The sequence below is a fragment of the Cebidichthys violaceus genome, unplaced genomic scaffold, assembly GCF_023349555.1.
Source record: "Cebidichthys violaceus isolate CVI_PGR_0920_01 unplaced genomic scaffold, fCebVio1.0.p SCAF_8, whole genome shotgun sequence".
NCBI lineage: Eukaryota > Metazoa > Chordata > Actinopteri > Perciformes > Stichaeidae > Cebidichthys > Cebidichthys violaceus.
Genome location: NW_027176964.1, coordinates 17,872,472 through 17,884,733, shown reverse-complemented (window position 1 = coordinate 17,884,733; position 12,262 = coordinate 17,872,472). Strand labels below are relative to the sequence as shown.

At 42.8% G+C, this 12,262-nt stretch overlaps 1 protein-coding gene across 1 annotated transcript in view; it reads right to left on the bottom strand.

Moving 5' to 3' along the window:
* Window positions 1-12,262, bottom strand: part of brinp2 (bone morphogenetic protein/retinoic acid inducible neural-specific 2) — a 168,586-nt gene that overhangs the window by 29,477 nt on the left and 126,847 nt on the right. The window contains exon 6 of the mRNA XM_068738211.1: window positions 7,774-8,010. Coding sequence (XP_068594312.1) covers window positions 7,774-8,010 — 237 coding nt within the window. The remainder of the gene's footprint in view (window positions 1-7,773; window positions 8,011-12,262) is intronic.

Below are 12,262 nucleotides of genomic sequence, written 5' to 3'. Positions count from 1 at the left end.
TAATATATTGTACTTGTAGAATAACAAAGCCACAGCCTTTACCTCCGGGTACTGAGGCTGATTAGCCTCACGTCATCACGGTGTCATGTTGTCGCCGCTGGCCCTTTGTTTGAGAACGATTGCACAGAAACTCGTCCTGCAAATAGTAATTATGGATGTGCAGCCAACCCCACGAGTCTGTTGCTGTTCAGCGTTCCACTGCTGAGATGAACCAGAGTTACGTCGTCAACATGTCAACGCGTGAGGAAACGTGGATCTTTTCTTCTTATTTCTGTCTACAGGAATCACACGGAGCGTATTACAGATATAATATTTTATCTTTCTGCATTGGGACAGATTGGCTCTGAAGGTTCCTCTTTATACAAATGATATAAAGATCACCTAAACAAATATCAGCACATGTCTAAGCTGCCTGGCTGCTCAAAAATGCTGAGATAATAATTCATGTCTGAAGTCCTGCAGGCCCTAAAGAGTGTACTATGTATGTGTCTATTTTGGGCTATTTCCTCTTTTTTGGGGATTATTGCAAAATGTATCTTTACGCTGATGATGCTATTATATTCTGCAGACGCCCCACACCTCAGGCGCTGGTCCATTATCAGTTATTGCATTATTTTAGACTACTGGAAAGAAAACATGTTTATTCTGCTACTCTTTGTCTTTTTGTGTCTGTAGATTTGTCATCAATTCAGCATAAAATAGCATTATATGATGACTAATTTGCATATTCAGAAAACATAGTGATATTTACTAGTTTTTGTTTTACCCTATTCACATTACAGAATTCTACAATACATATTTTAATAGACTCAGAAACCTGAAAGAGTCCCATGAATGAGCTCGGCACCTGGCACAAAGCCAGTAACCCAAACCTGCTTTTTAAACACAGAACCAGAACCAGAACCACTGACTCACTGGGAGAATTCTGAAGTAACGCTCCTTCATTTCTGGATTAGGAAGATGTCATGTACATGTCTTTCCTTAGACTCAGTTCACTATTCCACTCTTACAACACTTGTGATGTTCTCCCCATTTAGATGTTATTCAGATTATCTGTTTAAGAGCTCTAATCCTGAACAACAGTATATATATATATATATATATATATATATATATATATATATATATATATATATATATATAATGCAGTGATGTAAAGGCGTTAACGCTTTAGTGTCTGGATTAAGGGTTTCATTAATGCTTGTTTGCTTTCACTCAAAAGCTACAAGACACATTGTTAACAACTGCTACAACAAAAGCGTGCAGGAAGACAGATTTGGTTCAGGGATTACTGCAAAAAAAACGAAAGAAAGAAGGATGAACAGACAAAGAAAGATGGAAAAAAGACAAAGGAAAACAGAAGAAATGAAGCAGAAGCAAAGACGACTGTCCGTGCCAAACGCAACCCTTCTGTGAAGTAAAAGAAGGAAACTACACCGAAGGTAGAGGAAGTGTTGCCAAATCTCGAGCCGAGGCGAAATCCATCCCTGGGACGAAAATAATCCTTCCTCCTTTTGTTGTTTTGACGAGTCCAGGAAGTGCGAGCGCTGCATGTACGCCCTGAGACAACGCGCTTCATGGCGGCAGTGGAGATGGAAATGGGCAGAGATTCAAAGCAGCAGGCTCCTGATAGCGCTGAAGGAAATCCATGCCAGGACTATTTGTAGGTGGTACCGAGGATCAAACAGAGTCCTGTTAGCTTGCAGGGATGCTTTTTAATTAACACAATGGAGGAAGAGAGACAATTACACCATTTGTACTGCATCGCTAAACTACACCAACAGAAAACTACTTCAGTCATATTCAGTTCTGTTTCCACAAATCCGTCTCAAAGATTTCCCTTTTACTTGACTAACATGTATTTGATTGAGAATTTTTGATCATGCAAATAAACAACGTCTTTGCTTTATCCAGGCACTAGAAACAAATGTTAGCGTTGAATACATACATTGAATGTCAGAGTGTCAAATTCAAGAATAGGTTTCATAAATATGTTTCATATCAGAACACAAAATGACTTCTTCAACGTCATGTTTGTGTTCAAATGATCACGTAAAAAGTAAAGTAACAACCGTGACAACGTCAATACCGTGAATACATGAGAACAGCTGACTTTACATGGTTTTCAGAATGTCAACATGTCTTTCTAGAGGCTGATTAATGCTGATTCATGTTTATTCATGTTTATTAATGTTGATTCATGTTTATATGTATTTTAATTGCTACAGGGTTGTATAGACATGCTGGTAATAATGTCATCAGGTCATCCAAACTGGATTCCTATATACAGTGTGTATATACTATATATATATATATCAAATGTTGCTTATTTACACAATCCCAATGGATTTAATCTAATCAGTCAACATGTGGTTGAAGTGAAGACTTTAAGATTTAATTCAATGTCTAAAACAAAGTCGGTGTATGATGTTAATGTATGATGTTAATGTATGATGTTAATGTGTGATGTTAATGTATGATGTTAATTTGTGATGTTAATGTATGATGTTAATGTGTGATGTTAATGTGTGATGTTAATGTATGATGTTAATGTGTGATGTTAATGTATGATGTTAATGTGTGATGTTAATGTGTGATGTTAATGTGTGATGTTAATGTGTGATGTTAATGTATGATGTTAATGTATGATGTTAATGTGTGATGTTAATGTGTGATGTTAATGTGTGATGTTAATGTATGATGTTAATGTGTGATGTTAATGTGTGATGTTAATGTGTGATGTTAATGTGTGATGTTAATGTGTGATGTTAATGTATGATGTTAATGTGTGATGTTAATGTGTGATGTTAATGTGTGATGTTAATGTATGATGTTAATGTGTGATGTTAATGTGTGATGTTAATGTGTGATGTTAATGTATGATGTTAATGTGTGATGTTAATGTGTGATGTTAATGTGTGATGTTAATGTGTGATGTTAATGTGTGATGTTAATGTATGATGTTAATGTGTGATGTTAATGTGTGATGTTAATGTGTGATGTTAATGTATGATGTTAATGTATGATGTTAATGCTTCACAGCTGATGGCGGATCTTTCCCTCCCTCGACCAACGTGACCCGAACACAGCGGAAGATGAAAGTCTCTCTAAAATGACTCTGGGATTTCCTCCTCTTCCCTCGCTCCGTCTCTCTCAGCGGGGAGTTAACGCCGCCTCCTGCCCACCCCCGGAGCAGGGAATTGAACCTCAATTACCGAGAAGCTCCGTCTTATGTTTCATGTATGAGTGACCTCATTAGTCCTCCGCGACTCGTACGACGGCCGAGGACTACTGTTTGAAAGATCCGGCCGAATGGGTGAAACGTGTTATTAATATGGTAATTCTAACTAACCCCGATCAGAATACATTATACCACAGGCTCTTACGTCCACATCACCTGTGATGACTCAGGTCGGTTAATTAACTTCTGAGGTCTCACTTTGAGATGAGGACTTAGGCCCGGGTCAGCGCAACGTCTTGTGTTTATTTCAACTTAATGTGACTCACGTATTACACTTACTCCATTACTCACCCACCTGCACCGTCCTGCTGCCGGAAATACTCACTGGAGCACCACATGTGTACTAATCCACAGCGGAAAATAGTGCCCAACAAATGTACTATTTACTTCTGTTTGAGTAACCCCCCACATACACACACACACACACACACACACACACACACACACACACACACACAAGCTGGAATATTATAGATCCGAGATGTAACTGAAAGCTGAAAGACGGGCGGTAAAAGTTACAAATCATTCTGCTACTTCAGCACCACGGACAGCGCCAGACACAGAGCCACGGTCGGGCCGTAGATTCTGTCACAAACCTCGGTCGGCTAACGGATCAATGAGTCAGGCAGACTGGACTAACGTGTTCTGCCCTGCTCTCTCTCTGCTGCTAGGGGGTGGAGCCAGGGGGGGGGGGCACTGCCCCTAAGATGGCCTCCATCGCCACCAGAGGGCTCTGAAAGACGGACCAACACGTTGTTGGATTTGGTCTTTTCATGATCTTTAAACTATTTAAAGGCTTGTGGTGTGATGCCTGTGCTCAGTCTGTTAAACCACATACAGTATGAAGAAACTTTGTATCATCCATGAAGAATCGCTGCACTCTGATACTCGTGCTTTATAGAAGCAGGTATTAGGGAATCCATCTCAGCCTCGAAGCTGCCTGTGTTCCCCAATCTCACGGAACCAAAGGTGTGATGTTCCAGACTTATTCACACCTTCCAGGACATCGTGCCTCCCACATGAGATCCATCCAAAAAGACAAGTAAAGAACACCTCGCAGGGAGAAAGAGAGCTCTCTCTGTGTGTACTGTGTATATATATATATATTTATATATATATATACATATATATATATATATATATATATATATATACATATATATACATATATATATATATATATATGTGTGTGTGTGTGTGTGTGTGTGTGTGTGTGTAGCTTTGGGTCTTTAGTTGAGGAAACAGTGAGTGGCTGAGGTTTGAGGGTATTATCCTCCTCCTTCCTCTCACACGCATAGACACACACAGTGATTTAGTCTCTTCCTCGTCCTCCTTCTGTCTCTCCGACACACGCGTGGACAATCTCCATGCACCGCACACGCTCTCTGGAGTACTATGCCCCGCCCCCTTCACCACATTACATTCATCAGCCCGTCCCAGCACATGAGACTCAGCACAACTTCACCGAGGACCCCAGAAGACAAAAAAACACTGAGTGTGAAAAAGAGAGAAGACACATGAGAGAGAGAGAGAGAGAGAGAGAGAGAGAGAGATAGAGAGAGAGAGAGAGAGAGAGAGAGAGAGAGAGAGAGACAGAGAGAGAGAGAGAGAGAGAGAGAGAGAGAGAGAGAGAGAGAGAGAGACAGAGACAGAGACAGAGAGAGAGAGAGGGAGAGAGAGAGAGGGGGGGGGTCTCTGAAAGTCAAACCATATTTACGTGTGGATTTCCTTCCTCTCACGTCTTTGCATTCATTCATTGGTGAGTGTGAGCTGAGTGTGAGCTGAGTGTGAGCTGATTGTGAGCGTTCCTTCACGTTAGATGAAACTGGATGCCTGTGGGCGGACAGTGTGTGCGTCTGTCTCGTCCTTGTGTGTGCGTGACTAACCGAGGAGATATTTTTAGCTCGTTTATCAAACACACCGTCTGAAAGTACTAAAGGACTCTTTCTTTTTTTCTTTCTTTCTTTTTTCTTTCTTTTTTTACGACAAACAGCAGAAAGTGAAGCTACTGATAAAAAAACACACGGCGTCAGCAGGACGAGTAACAGGACTCGCAATGATGCGTCTTCCCCACCTCGCTTTTCAACACTCTGCCGGTGAATCTTCATACAGATTTAATATGCGGCAAAAAAAAGCAACTTTGCAAAGTCAGGTGCTGTCAAAATGAGGCTAAGTGAATGCACAGAGATGCTGTTTACCCCGTAATGTCACTCGCTGAGCAATTTTTGAATAAATGGCGGCGCGTGCAGAGAACACACAAACACACAAACACACCGACACACAAACACACAAACACACCGACACACCCACAGCGTTTAAGAGACGCTGCCAGAAACCTGTCTCCAATTAAATCCTGCCCACACCTTCAGTCATTAAGACAAGCTGGTGATGTGTTGAGATGTAGCAACAACACACACACAAAGAAAAAGAAGCTTCAGCCACTTGAGGAAGTGACACCTGAATTGTTCTGCATCACACACACACACACACACACACACACACACACACGTGTGACTCTTCTCATCTCTTTGTGGTGGACGGTTCTGATGGAGCAGCCTGGCTGCAAATCCAGACTGTACACGTGATGGGGCCTCCGTCACTGTGGCTCAGCATGCAAGCACATGCTAACACAAGCTAACACATGCTAATACATGCTAACACAGCTCTGGACTTTGTCACAGTATTATGTCGAATAATTCAGCAGCTCATAACGGGCAAATTCATCTGCAGTCAAATGAGCCCTTCTTCAGATGCTGCAGGTGTGTGTTTGAACACACACTGCTGAATCAGAGTTTCGGGGGTCGGTGTGTCCAGTTGGCGGTAGTCGTGGTCAAGCTAGCCTTCAGCTGAATGTAGTGAAGGTAATGTTGAAACGAACTGGTAGTGGTCGGCAGAGTTTATTAAGGAACCTAAGTCAGCATCCTACATCTAGTCATAAAACTGTTGTGTTCTCTGACCCCGTCACCCGGTCACTGGGAATCCTCCTGTTTCTGCTGATTAGCCACTTGGTCCTTGTCAGCCACATGTTGTTATCAGAGATATGTTGGATTCACTTCAGTCGCTTGCTCATTTAGAGCTCACTTCACAAAGCAGCCCAGTCAAAATGAAGAGAATTAACTGATCATTAGATGTAGACAGAGGAGCTGCTCAGAGGCTCCAGAAAGACATGTGTGATGTGTGAAATCAGCAGCAACTGAGCTGTAATCCAGGGAGGTTATCGTCACACTTCTTCCATGACTGCACCTTATCGGTCAGTAAATATCACAAGTACTCGTGAACATGGACGGAACACTTCACAGGTACACGCTGCGTGAACAAATTGTTGTTGAGGATGAACGGCATCCAGCTTGGACCTATAAATCATCAACATCCCAGCCGCCTCATCTGGACCAGTCCCACAGCAGAGTGTCGGTCCAGCTGTCCAGAGCTCCTCCCTCTTCTTCACTGTGACACCGACAGCGCTGAGAAAACAGCACTGCCATGTGATGATAATGAGCCCTGTGTGATATGAAGCCTCAAAGGATCGTTTAATATTATATATATATATATATAATATTAAATGAAGACATTTTGGTCCAGCAGCTCTCAGAGAACTTATTGATTGAAGGAGTTTATTGGAAAAGCTTGTTTTAAAGGTTAACACTTTGGAGAACATTTTGACTAAAACTTAACTGTTTAATTTATGAAACCCAAAAAACATATCTTAAGAACTTAAACACTGTTCTGGTATTTAAGAGCTGATGGACTATTAAACTGTAAGTAATCAGCTCATTTGATCTGATGAAACATTCAGGCTTCTTCAGGCTTCTTCAGGCTTCTTCAGGGTTCTTCAGGGTTCTTCAGGCTTCTTCAGGGTTCTTCAGGGTTCTTCAGGCTTTTTCAGGCTTCTTCAGGGTTCTTCGCGCTGCTTTGCATTACTGCTGATATCTGGATTTCACATTCTTAGGTCGAGGACAGTTGCCAGGTCTTTTACCACCTCAAGGCCAGTCGATCCCTTACACTACAGTTTGAAGCATGTGGTTCACGTTATGAATTGATAGGTTTGGTACAAAAGCATTTGGTCAGGTCAAGTTCACAAAGTCTCCTGTGTGAGAGTCCTGTTTATTACAACCTGTCCACCACCCTGACCCCCTCCCAACGAGGACCTCCGCATTCAGAACTCATTTGTGAAAATTATAAAGCAAACATGATCCACGACAAAATACGTTCCCTTCAAAATTAATTCATAATGTAGTTTTGTTGTTGTGGAAAAGCCTTCTTAGTCAGAACTGAACTGACGTCTAACATCTCCATAAAGCATCTGCTGTGTTCCAAAGGTTTGACTTATGTTCATCTCAGGGTGTGATGATGACAACATTAGATCTGAGTGAGCAAACAAGCCCTGACTGGTCCAAACATTTTACAACCAACCTCCATAACCCACTTCATGAGGCACACTTCATGAGGCACACTTCCCTTCCCTTCATGAGACACACGTCATGAGGCAACCGATTCGTCACAAGCACAGTTTCACACGTCTCTCCAGCTCGTACCTGACTCCATGAACTCCTGGTTAAAGCCGTCCCAGCCGTCTCTGCTCTTCTTCAGGTTCTCCTCCATGACCTTGATGTCAGCGGAGGGACAGTTGCACTCTGGGAAGCGGGGCGAGCACCGGCACCAGCAGTCGTTGTTGCGGCAGAGCAGCTCGCCCTCCGAGTTACACGCCACGTAGCTGAGGGCTGCCTCCACGAAGCGGCCCCGCAGGAACTCTGGCAGCACATCCTGCAAGCCTGAAAGAAAGCGAGAGGAGCACGATGAGGCGCCACTTCAACTTCACAGGAGTTCACAAGCTGTTCTCACAAGCTTTCACACCTTATTTCTGGAGGGCTGAGAGCAAACATGGAGAATATGGAGCGGCATTTATAGCCTTTTAACATAAAATCAGGACATTTTTTGATACATTAACATTGTGAATCGTTTGCGTAGCATATTTACTAAGCATACAATTTCTCACAGGATTGTAAATATAGATTTGTAACAGAACATTTTTAACATACTGTATACATATATATATATAGACACATATATATTATATGTATATATATATATGCTGTTGTTTATGCTAACGTGTCACACTGAGCCATTGTTGGCGTTATCAGCAACACCTGTGGTTTTCCCACTCTGCCATTTCCAAAATGTCTGCTTTGAAAAAATGCCTATTGGCAAAATGTACACGGCTATTTATGACGCTGATCTGTGAAAGATGGTGGCTGAGAACCAGTATGACTCCACACACTGGCCCTCTGAAGAGGAGCTTAATGTTCAGAGATGTGGCAATCAGGAGACTCTCTCAAGTACCAGTGAATATGTGGTCCCTCACACAATCAAACACCCGCCACGATCCATCTATATTATATATATATATATACATATACTGTATATATATATATATATATATATATATATATATCCGCTCTGTACTTCTACTCATGTCCAGGAACACTTTGACTCTCACAAACCCTAGAATCTCTTCTAAGGCGAGTTCTATCACTGGTCAGGCTGTTCTCATACAGCGATCGTATCTACACCTAGAATAATGAGAGGAATAAGACCAAACGAAGTCGTATGTAATACAAGTGACCATCACAGAGTCACACAGGGCCTGTGGTCAAACACACGATGGTATTTCACACAGGAAACCGCTGCTGCTGTCCCATGTGAAGCGAGAAGACACCTTTGACTAATTTGTCAAATAATTTCAGTATTTATTTAAACCCAAACAAGTAGTATTGCACCTCAGACCAGGTTGAGAGCCACTGCCTCTTACAGAAGGAATATATACATATATATGTATATTTATATATATACAGATATACATATATATCTGTATATATGTATAGTGCCTATATTTTGCAATACATAGTGTATGATATAGGATTTGTGTTGTATTACTACGAGGACCCGACCCACGGAGTCAAACAGGAGTAAATTCCCAAGCCACGCCTAACGCTGCTCGTCTCCCCCTCCTCTGGCAGCGGGGGGGACGTCCCTCTTTCAACTTCTCTTTCATGATTTACGTTCTATGAAAAAGAAGCAGCTTTGCTAAGTGCAGCGCCACCGTCTCATGACTATTAAACCCAATCAAAAGCTCATGTGCGAGCTTAGAAGCGCTTCGTCATCCGTCGGGAGCCAGCAGGAGGCTCTTCAGTGTTCACGCTGCGTCTCTGAACCCGTCGGTCGGTCCGCGTCCGTCTGTCCCTCTGTCCCTCTCTGTTCACTCTGACTCTCAACAGTCAGTCCTGCTCTGAATATGCACGTCTCTTCTGCGGTGTTTACTCTCTCAATGGCTTGGAAAGCAATGTAATTAGTCACATTTTTCCTCTTCCACGCTTTGGCAGATGCTTTGAGGTTTTCGCGTGTGTGTGTGTGTGTGTGTGTGTGTGTGTGTGTGTGTGTGTGTGTGTGTGTGTGTGTGTGTGTGTGTGTGTGTACGAGTTGTAAACCTGGCAGGGGTTCCTTCACTTTGGGAGACAGCTAAATAACACCAATCTCTATCCAACTCTGCGTGTCTGTCTTCCACCTCGTCTTTCTACTGCTCCTGCTTCTCTCGTCCTCCGGTTACTGTCACTCCGTCCCTCGGAGGACAGTACAGGTGGTCATTTTCCTAAAAGCAGCTCCTTGTTGTTAAGAGTCTTTGAGTATACGGAGACATACAGCACTGAGGATAACGGATTCTGTTTGATCTCACCTGCTGATTCTGATTTTAAGTTATTTAAATTTGACCAAGATCCTCGAACGTGAATCATTCATATTACAACTTTTATTTCCTTTGTATGACTGGTGACTTCAAGCATTCCAAGTATTTATAGACAGTTAACCTCGCTGTTATTGTTGTTCCATTGAAATGAGCGAGAGGTCACGAGTATTGTGTGTGTATATATATATATATATATATATATATATATATATATATATATATATATATAAATAAGGAAATATATAAACAGCTATGAGAGTGACCAGCTTTGGTTTGACGTTACACGGCGTCGTTCGATCTGTCTTCTTCCTTTTGAACATTCTCTGCAGTATTCGAGCCCCAGTACTAGTGGAAGTGTAGTTATCTTAGATCGTTAATGAGGAGACGATCTGTGAACATCGAGGTGTGTGGGACACTCAACGTCTCCTCTTCTCAGTTTGCTGCTTACAGTTTTCTCAACAAGCTTTCATCCGATCAATTTCCCACGTGACGGGTGTCTGCTGACCCTCGTGAAGTCAACTTTATTAATAAAACACATTTAAAAGCAACGAGAGCTGAGCCAAAGTGCTCCCCAGTAGAGGCCGTCGGGTTATTACCTGCCTCACTACAGGCGTCCACAAAATGAAGACATGAATGTAATATAAATAAATAAAAGGTGTCAAACAATAAAACAATAAAAGAAAAGTAGAAACCAATAAGAGGACGTTAGCAATAAAGAACCACAAACAGTGCAGTGTTGAGAGTGATCTACAGGACATGAACACTCTGTGCAGAGAGGGGACCCTATTAACTGAAACACCGCTGAACGGCATGCTGGGTACAGCTCGCTCCCCGCCGCTGTTCGTGTGAGCTTTTGACACGGACACTCTGCACTGCACAATAGATATGAAAAAAACAATCTGCTCTGCTTTGCAAATGTTTTAGGAAGAAGGAAATGCATAATGCCTGAAGTCACAGGGTGGCTTCAAATCAACTGCAGATTTCCTCTTATGGTTCCCAACCAGCTAGAGAGGTCAGGACTGCGTATGTGTTACAGAGACAGTGACAGTGACCGTTAACCTCCATCGTGAATATCACAAGAATCGCTTCACAAAGAAGGAACGTTCTCCTTAACTCACCCATTATTACGCCTCCAGGTCGCTACCGTTCATTGTATTCCAGTTTGATTTATAGCCTATTTTAACTTGAGTTATAATCAATCTAACATGGGTGTCGTTTTATTAATTGCGCGCCGCTCTGTGGAGGCAGTATTAAGACACTCATTTAATCACTCAATGAATCAATCAATCACCGATCCTCCACGCTGACGCGTTGCCAGCGCGGGGGTGCGGACTCGCGAGCAGGACTCCGAGGCGGTTAAAAGAGATCAATTGCTCACTCGGTAAAAGTTCAATGAAGAGATCGGCGACAGGTGATCTGTCAGCGGGGGGGGGGCAAAGAAAGCAGGCGAAGAGGGGAGGCAGGCTGTGGTCAGGGAGAGGGAGGCTGGAACACCTAGACTGCATAATGCATTAGATGATCCGGAACGAGGGCCGGTGTGTGTGTAGGGGAGGTAATGAGGGAATGGGGACCAGGTCTGCTGCTGGGTGAGGGGTTCACGAGATCAGATGCATGAACATGCTGGAGGTAAACAACTATTATCATTTCTAAATGAATATGCTTATCCTGTGCATAGGATTGGGAGTGTTTGAGTGTAGATGATGCACACATGCATTCTCTCCTCTAAACAAAGGACTCAGTCTCACATTGGATCTGCCGTTGCATCCTTGAGATCCAACTGTTGAATGATCCTTCTTTGACCGCAGCACAGCAAACTGTTACCCTGAAGTACAACGTCAGCCGCTCTAACTCGGGCAACCAAATGACCACAAAGTAAGCATCACTACGTAGGCGTCCCACACATGTAAGAAGTGTCGGCTAACCGCGCTAGCTGGTGACTCTCAGCGATGCGGCTGCTCGTAGTGACGGCACTGACAGAACACGTAGTGTTATAGTAAATACCCATCAGTGTTTATTGTCTATCTGATGACGGGGAAGAAGTCAAGAGATTATGGATGAAATCATAGTTGGTGTTTTTGCCTTCTAAAAGCCATTCTTTCTTTCCAGTCCCTACCGTGGATTTCAGGGCCTGTCTGTGTCTCCTTACGGAGGCTTTCCTTCCATCCAGCCATGGATTTGGATCATCCCAGTAGAGCAGAAATAACAGACCCACGGTCCTCTCTCGTTCTATCTCTCAATCTCCAGCAGAGACCATTTTGGGCAATTTAAGGCTCTTAAGCCTCCCT